Below are 21200 nucleotides of genomic sequence, written 5' to 3'. Positions count from 1 at the left end.
TCCCCACAATGAAGACCAAACTTGCCCAAGGAACTTGACACCTCTAAACTTTGGGAGGAGTCCCATAAATCTTGTAGATTTCTTAGGCGTTTCATGAGCCTTCCCTTATCTCTAGAAGAAAATATTTCAATCTGGAAGGAAAAGCCACACACTATTACATCCCTTCACACAGTAATTTCTCTCAGCTCACTCTTCCTTAATGTTTCTTGAGCCACGCATGGGGGTTGACATAGATGTCAACAATACAGCCTACAGCAGAAGATACACATTCTCTGTAGTATGACTGGTTATGAGTCTCTGCTGTAACCACTGACTACTACAAAAAAAAGAAAGAAAGAAAGAAAGAAAAAGAACTCTCCACAACCATGCGTAACAGCCTCAGAAGTCTATGGGTATGAGCTGGAATGTTTAGAAGTGACTTATAAACATTCAACATCCACTTAACAACAAGAAAATAACAATATCCTCCTTCCTGGAGCCTAAACACTGTATGGAACCTCAGAGTTGGCTCAGGACACCCCAAGACCAAGTTCTCAGCACAAGGGAGATTTATTTGCTCCAGGGGGACAAAAGGCAAGGAATAAGAGAGAAAGACAGGAGAGAGAGAGAGAGAGAAAGAGAGAGAGAGAGAGAGAGAGAGAGAGAGAGAGAGAGAGGACTGGGGAGAAGGAAGGGAACAAAGAAGAGGAAAGAAAAGGGGCGGGGGGAGGGGTAAGGGGTATCTATCCCAGTGGCGGGGAGAGAAGAGAACTGGACAGAAGACCATCTTTGGATGGAGAGGAAACAGACATGACCCATAGCAAATGGCAATTTATAAAGGTAAAAGGAGAAACCCTGTGTTAAGATGAGGTGTTTAAGTTAAATAGGTCTTATTAATTAGGTGAGCTAATGTGGGACTGTGGTGTGAGACGTGGTATGAGAGCAAGGCCACTCCGGAGACTCAATAGAACATTCTACAAGGGATGGAACCTGTGTGCTATGCTCCCAGACTGCTGACTCCTCAACTCCATAATCCTGTGGCCATCAGTCACATATGGCCATGCCCCAGACACCTAGCATTCTGGATGGACTCCACCCCTACAGTCACCTGGCTACACGCAGGCTTTCCCCACCCTTCAGTTACCTGGCTGTTGCCAGGTAACCCAACTTACTATAAAAGAAGGTTTCTTGACCCTCCTTGATCTCTTATCTCTCCCGCCCCTCTTATTTCTCTCTGTCCTCTCTTGACCCTCTCTCTGTCCCCCCTCTTTCTCCATCCTTTCCCCTCTTTCCATGGTGATGGCCTTCCCTCATCCCTCTTTTTTCTCTTTTCTCTTTATTTCTCTATCTCCTTTTTTCTTTCTACTCTACTAATAATAAAGCATTGAAACTATGAACTGTCTCTTCTTATCAAACCCCGCCACATAGAAGCATGGAGCAGCCTCAGCATTTCCAACCACCAGGGAAGGATCAAGCTGCCTCACAGCCAAGCAGCTTCTTCTACAGGTACCCAGGGCCATGCAAACAGCCCCGCCTTCTGGGCAAAAACCTCCGCACTAGCCAGGCAGTCTCGCGCTCTACAGATACTCAGATTCCCACACTCCTACCCCTGCACAGCGTGGTGTGCTGCCAGTGTTCCCCTATCCTCCTAGGCTCTGCCTGCCAGAGTTCTCCTATGTAGGACTGCCAGAGTCCCCGGTTCTTTTTTCCCCCCACAGCTGGCGCCCAATGTGGGGCTTTTGATTGCTGGACTTCAATACTTTGATAACTGGACCTTGGTAGTCAGCCTCAGAAGGAGGAACTGGTCAAATATGGGAATAGACCTTGGTGGCTAGTTTTAGGAATGTAATCTAATGGTTTTTAGCAAGGCAGAGGGAATTGGATAGAAGGGCAAGGCCTGCCAGAGCCATGCTTGACATGCTTGAGCTGGCCAGGGTCCCTTCAATGACTAATCCAGTCAAAGGTTTCAGCCTACTTCCTTTAAAAAAAAAGATTTATTTATTATTATATCTAAGTACACTGTAGTTGTCTTCAGACAACCAGAAGAGGGCATCATATCTCTTTATGGATGGTTGTGAGCCACCATGTGGTTGTTGGGATTTGAACTCAGGACCTTTAGAAGAACGGTCAGTGCTCTTAAAGGCTGAGCCATCTCTGCAGCCCAGTTTCAGCCTACTTATACTGCCAAAATGTGAGTTCTAGTTCTCTCTTGTGAAGTATGTCTTAAATACAATCAGAAAACAGTTGGTGGTACCCATAACAACTGTGGCACTATCACATTGTCTCAGTTAGGGTTACTATTGCTGTGACAAAATACCATGACCAAAAGCAACTGGAGGGGGAAAGAGTTTATTTTGCTTATTTATCATAGTCTATTGAGGGAAGCCAAGTCAGGAATTCAAGTGAAGCAGTGGGAACTGGGAGGCAGGGGCTGATGCAAAGGGTATGGAGGAGTGCTACTTACTGGCTTGCTCCTTATGGCTTGCTTAGCCTGCTTTCATCTAGATTCCAGGACCACCAGTCCAGGGATGGAACCATCCATAATGGGTTGGTCCCTCCTCCATCAATCACTAATTAAGAAAATGCTGCATAGGCTTGTCTGCCTGTATTCTGATCTTATGGATTTTCTCAACAGAGGTACCCTCCTCTCAGATGACTCTAGCTTGTGTCAAGTTGATATAACACTAGCCAGCGTACTTGTCATCAAGTCTATCTTGATTATTAGATTATAGAATTATTGTTAACAATTATCCTCCAACAGCCTGCATAGCAGTTTGGTTCTGGAAATGAAATCTAAAAAGGCTGGAGTTTTTAAGGTTTAGTCCCAGCCTTATTTTCCATGCTCTATAACAAAACCACCCAGTGTACCCAGCAGTAGTGGCTTGCCACCTAGTTCTGGCATGCCACCCAACAAACAGCAGTCACAATAGCTCATCTCTTTAAGATATTCTTAGATTATTTATTTTTATGGGATTGTTTTGCCTTCGTGTATATATGTGTAGTACATGTGCACCTGGTGTCTCAGCGGTCAGAAGAGGTTGTACTATTACAAAACCCAGGTCCTATGCAAGTACAATATATGTGGCAACCTAAGACCCTCATTGAGATGAATTTGTACCTCACTCTAAGTGATGCAATAAATTCCAATACCCCTAACATTTGTTAATGACTTTACTTTTGTGGATACTTTCCATTGCGCTATATACTGAGATGATATAGCCTGTACAAGGGAGAGGGTGTCAATTCAGCCTAGAGTGATTTGGGGTACATATATAGTTAGTCAAACTATGCCATATAAGTGAACTTTTAAAAAGAACTCTCTAATTACATAATTGGTTATATATATATGTCTAAAATCAGATGCATCATGGGAAGGACTGTACACAGTCTAGACAAGGTTATATAATTCCAAATTATCAATCAAATAGAAAACCACTGATTTTATGTTTAGCCCTTGATCTTGATGAATGTCAGCCATCAAAGCATTGTCAATGGACAATGTTACAAAGTTTTACACTGTGAAAATGTTAAATTACGTTTTATAGATTTAGCCTCTGTAAACAAGAAAATAATTTAGAAGAATATAAGTTCACATCCATGATCAATAAGATTAGAGAGAGCACACCACTCTGGGTGCAATATTTCTTAAGGATCCTGTGAGAGTGTCTAGGCCCACTGGGAGCTGCCACTTTGACCCCATCTGTAAAAACATGGGCAGAGAGATGAAGCTACACAGTAAGGCAGATGGAGGATTTGGACTGTTGTTTAATTATAACTTCTATATTTCATCCAACTGGGGCTTCACTGAGTAGAATTCAAACAAAGCTCCATCCACACCACTGAGGGCATTCAACACAGAAAGAGAAGTGAATGGGCGGGGCCTGGAGTGAATGGATTCTCCAGAGGGAGTTATGGAAGGGAGGGCTTGCTAGGAAGAGGGGTGGCATAGCTGTTGTAGCCCTGAGGATGCTCCCAGCCCTGTAGCACCTTCACAGGCAGGGCACACACTGCAGACTGACCTGAAGGCCGAGCCAATGGTCCAGAGCAAACATTTGTCCCAAGAGGGGACTCTGGGAAGACCTTCTATCCACTTACAGTGAAACCACACTGTGTTAGGCCCCAACTTTCTGTCATACTGAAGACAAAGCAATGCTCAGCTAGCTGGAGGACAACAGATGCCTAAGCAGCGGTTCCCACCTCCTGTCAGAACAGACACTGAAAGACTGAGGTGCTATTGTCCCTTGGCCAGAAACACTTCCCAGGAGTCTAATGGGAAGAAGGTTAGGGAAAGGTGACAATATTCAAAGCCCAAGTCCTGAGCCACCATGTAGGTTCTACAGATTGAACTGAAGACCTAGGAACAAGCAGTCAATGCCGTATTGGCTGAGCTGTTTCCTCAGCCACCAGCTCTGTCACCATCAATCTATACTGGATCTGGTATGGTCCCCAAAGATGGAGCTTCCTAGGAAGTGCTGCCTTGTAAAGTACTGCCACCTCCCAAGACCTTGTTTCAGTGCAGGAGTGTCCAGATCTAAACTGTAACAGGAGCCCAACACCAAGGCTCCAGGGGAAGTTTTTTCTTGTCACTACTGGAAATGAAAGAGCTTCTCTAGGGTCTTGTCTAAATCTACATGTTCATTTCTAGAATAATCAACCCCTGAGAAAATGAAACTCTCCGAGGGAACTTATACATTAGCAGATGTATAGATGTCATAAACTCAGGTTCTGTTTAGAACTAAAAAGGCTTCCAGGATGTCCAGCAGACATCTATAACTTCATTGTAAAGTACCTGCATTCTGATGACACCCCACCCACCCCAAGACACTTATCATTGCCATTATGAGAAAAAGAAAGAACTAAAGGGGGGACCGATGTGGCCTGTGAATTCTGGGAAAATCTCTACTTATCACCAAAAAGACATGAATTCCCATCTCTTCTCTAGTCTATTCCTCCCTTCACTTGCATTTTATACTCTCGATTGCAGATCACCAGTGGGTAGAGAAGTAGATTTGGGAGCACTTCTGCTCTTGGCCAAGAATGCAAGTCAACCTTGCTGCTCACCCAAGACTCAGCCATCTCATTGGACCCACAGTTTCAGGATGGAAAGAGAACCCATTTTTTGAATCAGAGCCAGAAATCAATCACATAGGACCAGTTTTTTTAGTATCACAGCTCTTGAGGAAAATTGCAACAAAGAAAATGAGCCCAGAAATTTGTCACAGACAAACCAGCAAGTTCCCTAGAGGTGTGGGCTCTTCCTGGAGTTAAGGGGCATGACCACCTGAAACTCCGAACTGTGAGTTCAGCACTCAGCAGCCTGGGTGGGGAGGCTGCTCTCAGCATCAGGAAAGCACAGGACCTTTGCACTCTCTCTGCTGTGCTCAGGAATCCCAAACTCCCGGAGGCAGGGAAGCCTGGTTGGCTGGCTTCTTCCAGATGGAGTCTGTCCCAGTCTGGAAGGAGTTTGTCTGGAAGCTTCCACTCTAGAAACTGAGGCCGAGGGCCATACTGCAAGGGCTGAGGACAGATAGACAGACAGGCAGGCACTGAAGCCCGTCCTCAGCCAGCATCTCTGTGAATATCCTCCACTCCACTGAACCATGCACAAGGACACCCATGTGTTGGTAAATTGCAGGACTGAGGCGGGGGTTATCCTCATCTACCCAGGCTCACTTCAGTCAGATCCTCCCCAGATGAATGAGTCCGCAGAGAAAGCTGCTTGGTCATATGGGACAGATCTGGAGGGTGTGTGCCCCAAAGCTAGTAACACTCACTGAAGACCAAAGGAGAACCACACCTTGCCAGAAGTCACCACAACCTTGTTCCGCCTCTGCCTGGTTCACTGTGGGAACGGTGCTGCTCTGGCTACTGATCCGTAATCCCTCTGGATTTGCATCTTGGTTGCCAAGAGAGGTTATGTAAGAATGTTGTGTAAGCCTTCTTCTTTATTTGCACCAGCCACTGGATAGCAGGCCCTGTGCGGAAACACGAACACCATTGCAGGGCCCGGAGATTCCCCACTGAACTGGATTGTATTTGGAGAATCAGTCTTTGCTTGTGGTTCTAACTCTGTGAATAGGAGGGGAGTGCTCCTGGTTTAGTCCACCACACACACACACACACACACACACAGACACACAGACACACAGACACACACACACACACACACACACACTAAGTGCTATAGACAAATACTGTCTTCGCCCTAGACAGAAAGCCGTGAGTTGAGAGCATAAGTGGGTCTCTTCCACGAGGACATTTTTACATAGAAGGGCATCTCCTACGTCTAGGGCCTGAGAAGACTCATGCAGCAGGGCAGGTTCATCAACACATGGCTGAGGAAGGGACAGAGGAGTCAGTGAAGACCTCCAGGAGCTGTTAATAAAGGAGCAAGTGCAGCCTGGGCAGGGAGAGGCCCACTGATGAAGGATCTTTCTCTTGAGACAGTAGGTGTATACTCCTGCTGTGACGAGGGGCCAAGGAGGAGGAGGGTCAGAATCCATGGGCTCAGCATAGCAGGGGAGCAGGAAGCAGAGGGGGCCTCAGAGAGGGGCAACATGCTAGGAGAGACCTAATGCACCTGGGAGAGGACAAGGAGGAGAGGTGCAGCCTTCCACCATGAGAGTCATGACCCCGAGACATCTCAAAGCCCGATTCCCTTCCAGGTTCATTCTGTGGAGGTCAAGAGGTCATGAAGTTGACTAGACATGAATGTCCCTCTTTGCTGCCCAGCTACTTGGCTCTGTGGTTTATAATTATCAAACATCCAGCTTCCAGCCAATGAGATTTCTACCAAGTCTGCCACCTCAATAAATGGCAGGTCACTGATTAGCTTCACTATCAGTCACAAGCACAGTACTAAGGCTGATCTAGACCCTTGGCTCCGAGCAGCTGGGTGAGTATGTTTAGGGGCAAGGTTGGAAGTGTGGGGGGTGTTTCCGCATTTGTCTTGTGTAGCAGGACCTTCTTGTTCATGTTTGCTCAAAAGTCTAAATGTTCAGAGTTGATGGGAAGTGGCTTTGCTGAAATTTTCCTTGGAAATTCTGGGTTTGCAATGTACACACTCCAGAGAAAGAGATCAAAGGGGCTGATCAAATGGACATAAAGGCACTATCTCAATGGACAGAGCACTATCTCAATGCTCCAAGAAATTTAAAGAGCCAGTCATGGGGCCAGGATGGTAGGAGAGAAGGGGTCTACCAGTGCTTCTAGGGGACTCTAGAAGGCAAGTATTTCTTTATCATGTTCTTCGGGTGAAGACACAGGTCCACAGAGATTAAGTGACATGCCCAATGCCATACTTCCAGACAGGCAGAGAAACTAACATTCCAACTAGTGTGTCTGGCATTATACTTTCTCTCTATGATGGTTTCCTCTTAGGTCACATGTGCATGTACACACACACACACACACACACACACACACACATTGAGCAGGTTAACAGCAAGCTGAGAACTTGGTTTGGGGACTTACAATGTTTCTTTTCTCTTCTGCAGACTTACAGGGAAACATAGAGTCAGAGGTAGCTGTGTCTTTGGCCTTTGAGATCTCAGACTCAGAAGTCTCCCATGACTCCTTATTGTATCCGAAAATACCAGGACAGCGACCACAGAAGTGTGGTGGATCTGTTCTGCAGAGGCATGGAGGAGCACATTCCTGCCACCTTCCGCCACATGCTGCTGCTGCCCCGCACCCTCCTGCTCTTACTCGGGGTCCCTCTTACTCTATTCTTGGCCTCAGGCTCCTGGAGTCTTGGTCTTCTCTCCATCCTTACCCTCTTTGTTACCCTGTGGCTCCTTGCAAAATACACTTGGGAAAAGTATGTGACTATGTGTTTGCACACAGATATGGCTGACATCACCAGAACCTACTTGAGTTCTCGTTCTTCCTGCTTCTGGATAGCTGAGTCTAGAGGTCAAATGGTAGGAATAGTGGCTGCTCTGCCAGTGAAGGACCCCCTCCTGCAGAAGAAGCAACTGCAGCTGTGTCACCTCTCTGTGTCCTCGGAGCACCGAAGAGAGGGCATAGGGAAAGCTATGGTCAGGACTGTCCTCCAGTTTGCACAGAAGCAGGGCTTCAGTGAAGTTGTCCTTACCACCAGCATGCTGCAGTACGCAGCCCTAGCTCTCTATCAGGGTATGGGCTTCCAGAAGACTGGAGAGACCTTCTACACCTATATCTCCCAACTAAGAAAATCTCCAATGATACACTTAAAGTATTGCCTCACTTCTCCTCTGGAAGGGGACCTGTGATCTCTCTCCTGTGGACATCAGTCAGGATCTGATTGCTTCTGTAATAGTAACAAGCAAATCCTACTACTTCAGGTACAAACCACTAACCCTCGCTCTCAATCACATCTGAATAAATGTGTTTGTGGGTGGGGTTGGGGCAATGTCTACTCTGTGTTATTCATGCTTTCTGAGGTATCTTTTAGCTAACACTACAGTCATGTATAAAAATTAATGCAAAATAATAAAATTTTACTTAGCTAGTGAATCTTTGGATCATCTACTGAGCTTGGCAGGACAGCTGTCAGGGTTTCGGGACACCTTCGGTTGGCTGAAGTGTACTACCTCACTCTAGCAGTCTGGCTCAGGCAGGGCTCCAAGGGTTTTGTAGAGTAACAAAACCAAAAGCATAAATAAGGAAATGAAAGCCTTTCCCAAACCCTGAAAGTGTTATATGCAGAACCAAGACTTGGGTGGAAACTCACCTACCTCTGTCGTAGGTGGACTGCAGTCACAGAACCAAGGGGCAGGCTACAGCCCCGTGACTAACCAGTCAGCAGCATGTTCAACTGCTTCTGCACAAGGTTAGGGGGGCGGGTAGGGGTGGGGCACAGGGTGATCTTAGAAATTGTTTACACCCGTTGGCAGCTGACTGGACTCAATTTTTTGGAGCAGCATGCATGTCTTGAGATAGGCTGGAGTGGTTTTGAGGACAAGACAAGCTACAGGATTAGTGAGGCTTCCATACATAACCCCTTGGAACCTTTGTTCTGTCAACATTGCCCTGGGATTCCTGATTTCCCTAAGTGCCTCTGGCCTGAATGTGCTCCTGTAAGCCTTGATGTCTTAGGGTTGTGACAACATCTTAATAGCAGTACAAATGATATCAAATGTCACCAACTTGTGTATTTTAAACTCCCAAGTATCTGACCATGTGCTCCTGTAAGTCTTGATGTCTTAGGGTTGTGACCCTAATTCTTAAATAGCAGTGCAAATGTTATCAAATGCCACCAACTTCTTTGGTGTTTGTATTTTAAAATAGTTAACTCCAAGCATCTGCATGCTTTTAATACCAGAAGGCAGAGGTGAGGCAGGAGGCTATCCATGAGTTCCAAAACCAGAGTCATCTACATAGCAAATTCTAAGCCAGCAAGAGCTACATAATGAAACCCTAACTTAATAATAATAATTTTAAAAAGTGGCTAACTTTAAAGTCTGTAAATGTTTTCTCCCAGTAGCTGGAAAATGAAAGAAGCCCATAGATCTGTCTAAAACTCTCTAGTTCACAAGTAGTTAAAAAAGAGCGAAGCTGTTGAGGGGGGCACAAGCATGCGTGCGAACACATGTGCTCTCTCTCTCTCTCTGTCTCTCTCTCTGTCTCTCTCTCTCTCGTGCAAGTTCAGATGTACATGTGTGCATGCGTGTGTGTGTGTGTGTGTGTGTGTGTGTGTGTGTGCTTGTGCAAATGTGCCAGAACTCAACCTCAGACATTTCTTGACACATTGCTTCTCACTGGCAGGACCTGGCTGGCCAGCCCGCCCCAGGATTCATTCTTGGTTCCCCATTGCTAGGATTACAAACACAAGTCCACACACCCAGACTTTTTTTAAATGTGGGTTCTGGAAATCTGAGGGCTTGGGGGGGCATCAAACTCAGATCACTTTACTGGCTCAGCTGCCCAAGCCCTGCTTGGAGTTCTAGGGGAGCTACTGTGTCACATAGCTGTGTCACACAGCCTCAGCAAAGTGGAATGTGCATTTCTAAACTTCAGCTCCACTGGTGCCGGAGGCTCTGGGGGGGGGGCGGGTCCTCTTGGCCAGTTTGACACCCTGCTTTGCAATGGAGAAACACATGATGTTTACCACTTGTCTTAGGAATGGAAAATCTTCAGGTATGAATGGGAGGGTTGCTTCTAACAGAATTGGGGTGGGCAGAAATTCAACCAAACCCATGAGTTTGAGGGATTCCACCAAATGGCAAAACATAGACTTATTTGTACAAAGATTAGTTTACATGGAAGGTAGGAGATTGATGGTTTCCCAAAGTGCACGAAGGAATACGGGCATAGACCAAGATAATTTTAGAGGTCAGTGATAGGTCCAGCAGAGAGAAACCCTGGAATGTGGCTTCCAGACCTCCTTCTCCTTCAGCTAATAAATAAATTTTTCAAAAAAATTATTTTTTGGTTTTGTTTTTTGAGACAGTGTTTCCCTGGCTGTCCTGGAACTCACCCTATAGACCAGGCTGGCCTCAAACTCAGAAACCCACCAGCCTCTGCCTCCCAAGTGCTGGGATTAAAGATATGTGCCACCGCTGCCCAGTCTAATATTTTCTTTTCTTTTCTTTTTCTTTTTTCTTTTTTTTTTCTTTTTGGTTTTTTGGATTTGGTTTTTTTGAGACAAGGTTTCTCTGTATAGCCCTGGCTGTCCTGGAACTCACTCTATAGACCAGGCTGGCCTCAAACTCAGAAATCCCCCTGCCTCTGCCTCCCAGAGTGCTGGGATTACAGGTGTGCGCCACCACCTCCCAGCCTAATATTTTCAATTCAAAGAATATAATTTTATTCTGACAATGGTAAACATGTAAAGACATTAATATTTCTGAGGATTTGTCACAGATTCCTAGCTATAGATGGAATATAACCAGCTGTGTCATGCCCCTGCCTCATGCTTCCCCTTGGCCACAGACTGTACCTTCATACTGTACAAAATGAAGCCTCTCTGAGTCAAAACATCTCCTGTTAGGTAATAGGCTATTGGTTAAAGTATAGCCTATTATTTTTCAATTTTGTTTTTGCTTTCTAGACACATTTATTCACCTGGGCACACACATATGCACACTGCCATCCTGACCTCCTTCAAACTTCCTGTTCCTGCCTGATTTCCTCTCTTCTCATTTTAAAAAGTTATGGTAAATGTGCACAATACACAATTTATTTTTTCACACTTTGGGGGTGGATTTCAAAACAGGGTTTAATCTGTGTAACCCCGCTGTTCTGGAACATGCTCTGTAGACCAAACTGGCCTTGAACTCACAGCGATCTGCTTGGCTCTGCCGGGATTAAAGGAGTATACAACCATCACCTGGCTTTATTTGCTTTTTATTTATATATGTATTCATTTTCTCTCGGTGTAAGAGAGAATATGGTAAATGTGTGCCTGTGTGGCAGTCAGAGAACAATTGGTGGGAATCAGTTCTCTCCTTCCACAGTTGTGGGTCAGGGGATCAAACTCATGCTGTCAGACTTGGCAGAACATGCCTTTACCTGCTAAGACATTTTTGTAAACTTTTTATTGATTCCTCATGAATTCCCCATCATGCATCCCAGTCCTACTATCGCCCCATTCCTTCATAACTGCCTTCTGCCTTGTAACCTCTCCACAAAAGAAAATAAGATAGAACTTTTAGAAAATCTTGTTATGGAAGCTGTGGAATGTCACAATGTGTCACACAGTTTAGCCCTTTGCCATACCTCTTTCCTTGCAAATGTTCATTGCAATAAGTCATTGAAGGCCTCTGTCTTGAGGCCTCTGGCTTTTGCTACACCATCATTACTGGATCCTCATGGGGAATCCTCTCAGATATCCTGTGTCATGGAGGTCCTATAGTTTTCAATCTGCAGTTCATAGATGAGGTAGATGTTGGTGAGCCAACTCAAAGCCCTCAGTCTGGGCCTAGGAGGCGGCTGAGTTGGCCAGCTTGCCAACTCTCCTTTGCCTACAGTACAAGAGGAAGCTCTCCAGTACCACCCAGGCTAGCTCACCCAATAGAGGGAAGGGTCAGCTTTCCTGTTCTCAAACACTGGGGACTGGCTAACTAGCACCTTTCCCACCAGAGCTAAGTCTAATGTGCTGCCCAGCAGAGGTGCAGGGCCAGCTCTCTAAGTGCTGCGGCCAGGGAGAGGCAGGGCCAGCTCTCCAGCTCTTGTGACCTTGGGGCCACCTCAGCCACTTGCCTGCTGCGGGCCACAAGGAACGAGTGGGAAGAGGTTTTTCCTTATCCACACCACTGCTACAACATTTTTAATTATGTAGCTTGGTATTACTAATTACATTCATCATGTAATACAATTATCCCACCGTCCTCTTTTCATCTGTGGGCATTGTGTAATAGATAACTCCAGTCCCTCCCCGCTCAGCCCTTGTTAACGCCTGCTTCCTGCTGCCTTTATGAATATGCCTTGTCTGTATCCCATGGGAGTGGAATCATAGGGTTCGTGCCCTTTTGTGTCTAAATTCTTTCACTTCACTTAGTGTAGTGTTTTTGAGGATCATATATGCTGTAGAAAAATTTCCTTATGGATTGTGTGTGTGTGTGTGTATGTGTGTGTGTCTTACTGGGGATTAAATATAGACACTGGTACATGCCTGGCACAGCTTTCCCGAACCTGGCTTAGACCAGGCTATCCCTCAACTCTGCTTCTGATTCTCAAACACGGGGATGAAAGTTGTGCACCACCATGCCTGGCTCTCTACTGTGATTTTTAACCTGTAGACAAGACAAGAATTTGGGCACTGGGGTTACAGCAAACAGTGCCCCAGCTTTTTATGTTTGTGCTGGAGTTAAACTTGGGTCTTCACACTATATGGCAAGAAGTTTCCTGAATGAGCCATCTACTAAGCTCTAGTTTTGATTAAATGAATGAGGCAATTTATTAATCCAGTATTTTTTGTTCTAATGGTTCTTGTTGGAGCTGCCGCCTGTCCAGATCTGTCTCTAAGGTGTTAGCTTGTGTCCCCTCATCTTGCTCCTTTCCCATTTTCAGCCCCTCCAGGACTTGGAGGACCTGGAAGGCCATACTCTTGGAGCCTCTGTTGAAGTGGCTGGGCCTGATACTGTTTCTCTGCGGGCCTCCGTAGATCTTGGTCATGGAACCAACCCCTGCACAACCATGGAGATGCAGGTGCCTACTGGGGAAGCCACTCATGAAGAGAACCAGCTCACATTATTGGGGCACTGTCTGGCCAGCTTGACTGTGTCCACCCTTTCAGCTTCCTGGACATGTTGAGGAAGGCTGACATAGCTCTGATGAGCTCCTGCTAGTTAACATCTTTTACCATAACTCCAGGCAGTCGCTCATTGCCCACCCCATCCTCTGGGCTCCCATAATGTGGCTATCAGGCAATGTTGAGGCCTGCCTGCCGCTCGTTCACAAATGGCTGCTGTTCAGGAGCACTTGGGGCCAGATAGCTTGGCCCATTCCCCTGTCCCCTCCACTCCAGCATGCACAGCATGGACCCAGAGTCCTCAATTTTTTTTTTTTAAAAAAGCACATATACCTATTGACGAGAAATGTCTGTGGGTTTGATACAGAACATTCCCTGCACTCAGTATAGGTACCTGCCCTTCTGTAAAGGCGTTCTGTGGCTTCTCAACAGAACCATGGCTTGTGTGCTGCCTGCTGATCAGCAAGGCTGAGAACAATGTCAAATGTCTGTATGCATGTGCACAGCTCCCACTCCCAGCCCCCACAGTGCAAGGAGTGCGATTTGGGGTATTAGTTATTATCTTATTTCTGTGATCAAACAGCTGATAAGAAGCAATATCAGGGTTTGTTTGGGCTCAAAATTTGAGGGTGCAGTCTATCATGTGGTGGAAGGAGGTTGGGTTTGGCTGACAGCAGAAGCATTTGCTGGCTGGCTGGCTGGTTACACAAGTCCACAGATAGGAAGCGGGGATGATGAGCCAGGGTGCTGAGGTCACTTCCTTTCTATTCAGCAGAAACTCCAGCCCATAGGATAATGTCTTCCATTTAGTGACTTTCCTCCTCATTTGAACTTCTCTGGAAATGTCTGTGAAGACATGCCCAAGGTATATCTCCTAGATTCCAAAGCCAGTCAAGTTTATAAGGACAATCAATGTTCTATTTAGTTTAAGCTGAGCTACATAGTAATATTAGTTTCTTATTCTTCCCCTTCACCATCACTCACCATCACTCCAAGTTTCCACTACTGTGAACAGACACCATGACCAAGGCAACTCTTAAAGGACAACATCTAATTGGGGCTGGTTTACAGGTTCAGAGGTTCAGTCCATTCTCATCATGACAGAAAGCATGTCAGCACACAGGCAGGCAAAGCTCTGGAGGAACTAAGAGTTCTACATCTTGTTTGGAAGTCAAACATAAGACTGGCTTCTAGGCAGCTATAAGGATCTTAAAGCCCACCCCCAAGGTGACACACTTCCTCCAACAAGGCCACACTTCCTAATAGTGCCACTCCCAGGGTCAAGCATGTTCAATCACCACACCCACTTCCTGAAGCCTCTGGCTTCTAATCTGGATTGATCCTTCTCTGGAACCCCTCCAGAATCTGAGCCAACCTATATGCCCTGCAAGACCCAGTAACAAGATAACGATGCTTGCCTTCATAGAACTCTTTAGTAGGCAATTCAGGAAGGAAGGAAAACAAAAAGCAACACCTCACCTCCCACCCTGTTGCAATAAGCTATTTCCAGTTGTTCTGAGTTTTGCTTGAAGCCTTCCTGTTAGGTGACAGCACTGATGTCCCCATCAGGGGTGATGGGGATGTTTCCAGTCTAGCCATGGTGCTCAGCCTCTATGTTCTGGAAGACAATGCAAACTCTACAGCACCTTCCACCATCTCAGTTAGCTCTCACACCATGACACTGTTTTTTCCATCTTGCTCCATCTGTCTTATAGCTGGCTTTGAATTTGGGGAGCAAAGGTGAGGGTGAATACTGTGATATGTTGAGCCAGGAACAAGAGGAATATGTTAACCTGACCATGTCCACTTTGAAACTTGGCCACAGGTCCTCTGCAAAAGAAAAATCTAGAAACCTCGGTTGAGCATGCCTAGTCTAGGAAGTGGCCCAGAACAGAGTGACTAGGCACCCTATGCAGATTTAATCCTAGAGCCTGAGGAGACAGCTTGGGCACCTTAGTTCTCTGAAAGTTAAGGAAGGAGCTCAAGGTTAGTGTGCCTCAGAGTAAGAACTGAGTATACATCCATGCTCCTTAGAAACATAATCCCTAACAATAGCAACAAAAAACACAAACATCACACACACACAAACCAGCCAAACAACATGGGTCAGACTTTGAAAAGACTTCTTTGGGGAGTGGTGGAGGTCAAGTTTCCTCAGACAAGGACAGTCCTCTTGTGGAGCTGCAAAGGGACAGAGCCTGTGGAGAGTACCCCCTGGAGATCAACACTATGTTGTAAAGCTATTTTCCCTGTGAGCTCCCTGCCCAACCCAGCCTAGCAAGTGTCCTGTGGTCACCTGGGAGATGGCTATCAGCAAAACACCACATAGCTCCTAGCAAGCAAAAATGCAGATACATTAATGATTCAGAATGGTCTAATTTCATAGCTGAACAAAACAATCATTTGAGACACAAATAGACTCCATAGAGTCTGGCATGATTTGATATGCCTGAAATCCCAGCATTTGGGAAGCTAGGGGCATAGCTGTTGACTCTGAAGCCAGCTTGAGCTACTTAATGACCACCCCCACCCCACGCCCCACTTTCCCTGGGTCCACATTAAGATTCTGTCCTCTTCACCTATATCCTTACTACAAACTGGAGGCCCTAGCAGCCACTGCAGGGCTGGGCTGAGCTCTATAAGGAGCAGACAGCAGGGAAGCAGCTCTAGAGCAAATACACAGTGAGTCAGACAGAGCAGCAGCAGCAGGGGAGCAGCCCCAGCCTGGGCTTCCAGCAAACTGAGAGGTATGGGTCCTGGTGAGCCTGGCAGAGCGCTGCCAGGGCAAGTGTAGGAGCAGAGAGGGAGCAGAACAGTCTGATGGCCTAGGGATGAAGCCTGAGGCGGGGACTCTTGCTTTGCCAAGTACATAGCATAGACGGATCTCTGCACAGTAGAGAAGTCATCTTGTGATCTGTGAGCAGAAGCGAGGTGCCAGCGCTGACAACTGTTCTCTAGTCCCGTTTCCATGCCCTCTGGTGCCAGACCTGAATGTTCAGGCAGAGCAGCGGAACAATCCAATGCTGAGCCCGAGAAACCATATTACTTCAATCTTGTCTACGTTGCCTTGCAAACTGAGGTTTGAGACAAGCATTGCTTTCTATTTCTATTCTGAATGGTAACCCACCAAGCACGAAGTCATAGTTTCTGAGCTGAAAAGGGTTTCAAAGTTCCCAATGTTCTCATTTTAGAGGTGACTGAAGGAGGCATCAATAAGAAAGACATCCTTCCTCTGCATCTTCTTCACAGCTTCCTAGAACAAGCACAAGTTTGCGCTGTACAACTTGACTACTCTAAGGGCACTGGGAATGGGACCTGTTTTCATGCCATCTGAGGAAATCTTCTGAGGTGGCCATTGGTCTGGCTACCCCTACCCCTGCAGGGGGCGGGAGCCGTCTGCTGAATTTACAACACCTTCCTTCCTCAGCATTGGACTTCAGCTGTGATTCCAAGTCCCAGGGAAAAAACTCTGTTCTGTGTGCAGGCACTGGATTAAGAGCGGTGTGGGAATCAGTTACCAACACTCCAGATGTTGCTCTATGTTGGGAAACTGCTTCATGTGAGATGACAAATGGCTTCAATTCCACAAAGAAAATGAGCGAGTGGAGGGAGACCTGATGAAGAGGGTGCGGCGGCATCTGGGAGACTCTGGTGATGTGCAGGGCCATTAACTAGACATTCCAGACAAGCCCAGTGAGCAGGAGCAGACCTGCGCATCCCAAGCCGTGATCCCATGCTGAGGCCACGCCCCTCCGTACAGCAGGGCAGACACTGCCCGGCTCCTGCTCCTCTCCAGAGAGGAAAGAAAAGATCTTTTGCTGCTTGCTTCACTATCAGCAGTGCCAATCAGCAGTGATTTATTTTCTAAAAGTATAAAAGCACATAACAAGCAGGGGCTCCTTCTCCTAGAACTCAAGAGTTCCATCATAAGGCATGGCCTGCGGGCAAGGCCTCAGTGGAGAAAGGGAGACCTAATTCCAAATTCCCAGCGACTCTGCCTCTGCCCCAGATCCCACAGGTACTAAGTTACACATAAATAGTGCTTTATTAAATCACACCCATTAAAATATAAATTAGCCTCTTTGGGCTCATAAAAAAAGTATTCCTAGGCTCTGAAGAAAGTAGTCACGTCAGTCCCAAGGCACTTTTCTCCCCAGGAGATGATTGGTCACTTTCTGTGGAAGAAAACACAGGAAGGAAGTCAGATGCAGACCCTGGTAGCTCATCAACCTCACCTCAGCACACTGTGAAGAGACTCAGACTATTTTCCCTAAATCTTGTGCTGCTCACCTACTGACAGTGGCAATTAGGAAAAGTGTTTTGGAAAACAACACCTATTCCTCCTCCATAGAAGCAGATAATCTAGAGTTCTGACAGCACCCAGCACAGCCAGAGCCTGTGTGCTGCTAACACGGCAAGCAGCCGTGTAGTCCCTGAGGTCTCCCCACAATGCCCAGGCTCCTGGGTGCTTCAGACAGTTTTCAACCTCACAGTCTGATCTGGTGTTCAGCTTCTGTCTTTCAGGTCCTCTAGAATGTAGTAATCAGCCTGGGAGAAAAACAAGAACTTGAGGGGAGGGGCAGGACCCCTCAAGCTGGTGGCCAGCGTGGCAGTCCTAGGAGGTTCTTGGTTCTCCCTAGCCTCACTCCCTGATGACTCTCTCACGTGGTCCAGTGTGTTTACCTAGTTCTAGAGGATTGACACAGGAGGTCAATCACCATTTGGAAATTATAAACTGTACTTTGTACAGTTCAGCTATGGGGGAGAAGCTGCCCGTGTGCAGTCAGGTGCAGTTGCAGACTCACGGAGAGCGGCTCCCAGGTACCTCTCACTTGAAGGCTAATCACAGCTGCCTCCTGCTGAAACCTCAGCACAGAGTCACACTGCTTCTCAAAAGCAAGCCAGACTATTTCTATTTCCCTCTGCTGATAAGCCTGACCACCCCTCCATGGACAGTGTCAACTCAACTCACCATTTTATAATGCTGAGCTCGCAGCCGGTAGGATTTATATTCTGATTTTCTCTTCTCCTCTTCTCTCTTCTTCTTCACTTCTGGAAGCTGCTCATAAATCCTTAGAAATGTCACAAGTAGAAAGACAGAAAGCAGTAAAGTTATCAGGCATGAAGGTTCGGATGGCTCTGCCCACACCTCTGGCTCTACGCTGTCTAGACATCCAGCCTTACATAAGGCCAGCCCCCACTGAGCAGCCATGGAGTCTAGCCTGGCGTGCACACAGTATCAAAGAGAGATGAACACAAACACACAACATCGACAACAGTGCTTATTTCCAGAAAGGTCTTCGGGTACACACATAAGTAAGGCCTTTGGGTGTACACAAAAGACCTTCAGATGCACACATAAGACCTTCAGGTGCACACATAAGACCTTCAGGTGCACACATAAGACCTTCGGATGCACACATAAGGCTTTCAGGTGCACACATAAGACCTTCAGATGCACACATAAGACCTTCAGGTGCACACATAAGACCTTCAGGTGCACACCTAAGACCTTCAGGTGCACACATAAGGCCTTCAGGTGCACACATAAGACCTTCGGGTGTACATATAAGGCCTTCAGGTGCACACATAAGACCTTCGGATGTACACATAAGACCTTCAGGTGCACACATAAGACCTTCAGGTGCACACATAAGGCCCTCAGGTGCACACATAAGACCTTCGGATGCACACATAAGGCTTTCAGGTGCACACATAAGACCTTCAGGTGTACACATAAGGACTTCAGGTGCACACATAAGACCTTCGGGTGTACATATAAGGCCTTCAAGTGCACACATAAGGCCTTCGGGTGTACATATAAGGCCTTCAGGTGCACACATAAGGCCTTCGGGTGTACATATAAGGCCTTCAGGTGCACACATAAGGCCTTCGGGTGTACATATAAGGCCTTCAGGTGTACACCCAGAGTGCCACAGCTGGGTCATGGTTTCATTTTCAGTTCTTCTTGGGGGAAAGGTTGTTTGTTTTTGAGGAATGTCATGCCAAGTCTACAGGGGCTGCGGCAGAGGCCCTCCCTCCCGCAGTGCAAGTCCTCTCTAGCATTTGCTGTCATTTGTTCCTTGAAGCTAGCCATTCTGACTACAGTGAGAGGAAATCTCAAAAAGAGCTTTGATTTGCATGTCCATGATGGCTAAAGATTGTGAACAAATTTTCAGATATTTATTGGCTATTTGAATTTCTTTTTTTGAGAGCTGCCTATTCAGCTTATTAGCTTATTTATCGGCTGGATGATTATTCTAGTTGATTTAATCTCTTTAGGGTCTCTATAGATTCTACATAATCCTCTGTGGGTGGTGGTGTGAAACACCCCCTTTGTCTCACTTGTATTAAGATATTTTATCACAGCAATAAGAAAATAACAGACAGATGCATAGCTGACAAAGACGGTCTTCCATTTGGAAGGCCACCTCTTTGCTCTGAAGTTTCTTTGCTATAAGGAACTTTCATTTCATGCAATTCCATGTTCTCGTCTTAGGACATATTGCTGTTACCTTGATGTATTTTGCCTCTAGCAGTTTCAGTTACTATTGTATTTCAAATACAGAAAATAAAGAAAGCACTAGATAGATGTGCCTGTAAAATACCATAGAGTTTAGAGAGAAGAAAATCTTATTCTGAGGAGAGGGCAGAGCCAGCATCAGCGAGGAGCTTAGGCTTGCGTTGGAAACGGAAACTGCCAGGAACAGAGAAAAAGAAGAGAGACGGGCATCCTCGCTGGGGACATGTGCAGAGCTGTGGTAGAGGCCAGGCAGGAAGCAGGTGAGGCAGCGAGGCTGTCACGAGCCGAGTGTCTTACACTAACATGAAAAGTTAAGCTTCGTCCTATGTAGGGTGCGTGTCCCTAACTTCAAGTTGAGAGGAACACAAACATGCATCTGAAAACTCCCGGCAGAAGACACTGCACAATGTAGTGGAAGTGCAGCAAAGCAGAGCATGTCTCGAGCAATGCTAACTGGCACGGGGACATGAGCACAACGTGATGGTGAGAGAAAGCAGGAGTCAGAGCTGGACACACAGTATAACCACCATTGCGGGTGAGGAGTGCGCGGTACCAATCGCTACAAATTCCACTCTGTCAACAAGGTGAGTGTTTGGAGGATGGAGGGGAGAATCTTGAGAAATATTTATTTTCTTCTTTCTATTCTTTTAAATATCTTCCAAAGATTTTTACAATTTTTAAAACACAAATCATTGAAAAGGAAGCAGTGCCAAGTGGCAGTGAGCAGCTCTAATCCCAGCTCTCCAGAAGCACTGGCAGAGACATGAGGACCTCAGTGAGTTCCAGGCCAACCTGGTCTCCAGAGCAAGTGCCAAGCTAGTCAAGGCTATCTATATCTAAGTATTCATTTGTCTGCCTCAAACAAACCATCATCGATTATAAAAAAAAATCCACCACTTGAGAAGCAACTCGCAACTCCATGACTCTTTTACTAAGCAAGGGCAGCTTCCAATCAGCCCCAGAAACCTGTAACATAGTTACTGAATGGTATTCTTACATTCGATGTATGCTTAATGAGTAGACAATGCTTATAATGGCATAAGATTCAAAGTCTTTATGAAAAACTGGTCTGAAGAAATGACTCAGCCTCAGTGGCTAAGAGCACTGGCAGCTCTTGCAGAGGACCCAGGTTCAATTCCTAACATCAATATGGTAGCTTACAAATGTCTGTAACTCCAGCCCCAGGAAATCCAACACCCGCTTTTGCCCCCTAAGGGCACTACATGCATGTGGTACATTTACATATATGCAGGCAAAGCACTCATACACACAAAAATAGAAATAAGTAAATCTTACAACAACAGAACAAAGCCCTGCTCTCTCATGCACCTGCACCCCAGCCACTCAGCCCTCGTTTCCTAAAGGTAAGCACTATGTGAGAAAACCTTGTGAGACTATTACCAGGTCTTTGCAATTGACAGAAATACTTTACACATGCACAGGTCCTCACAGCTATAAAAGCAAAGACATTTCTTTCTAAACACTACCAATGAGGCAGTGGACCGAAACTGAACATGCTTCTGA

General features: G+C 46.3%; 2 protein-coding genes across 6 annotated transcripts in view; one reads left to right on the top strand and one right to left on the bottom strand.

Moving 5' to 3' along the window:
* The first annotated feature begins 7502 nt into the window (after nt 1–7502).
* On the top strand, nt 7503–8231 carry LOC127677519 (N-acetyltransferase family 8 member 7). The gene has a single exon (XM_052172593.1). It carries the CDS (start codon nt 7548–7550, stop codon nt 8229–8231), a length of 684 nt encoding a protein of 227 aa, XP_052028553.1. The 5' UTR covers nt 7503–7547.
* An 8757-nt stretch (nt 8232–16988) lies between these two features.
* Nucleotides 16989–21200, bottom strand: part of Alms1 (ALMS1 centrosome and basal body associated protein) — a 99499-nt gene continuing 95287 nt past the window's right edge. For all 5 annotated transcript variants that reach the window (XM_052174170.1, XM_052174171.1, XM_052174173.1 and 2 more), the window contains 2 exons: nt 18126–18225; nt 16989–17328 (listed from right to left, as the gene is read on the bottom strand). In XM_052174170.1, coding sequence (XP_052030130.1) covers nt 17284–17328; nt 18126–18225 — 145 coding nt within the window. In that variant the 3' untranslated portion in view covers nt 16989–17283. The remainder of the gene's footprint in view (nt 17329–18125; nt 18226–21200) is intronic.

Source organism: Apodemus sylvaticus, chromosome 2 (assembly GCF_947179515.1).
Source record: "Apodemus sylvaticus chromosome 2, mApoSyl1.1, whole genome shotgun sequence".
Lineage (NCBI taxonomy): Eukaryota > Metazoa > Chordata > Mammalia > Rodentia > Muridae > Apodemus > Apodemus sylvaticus.
The sequence above is the reverse complement of the archived record's forward strand: the minus strand, read 5'-3'. Positions and strand labels throughout refer to the sequence as shown.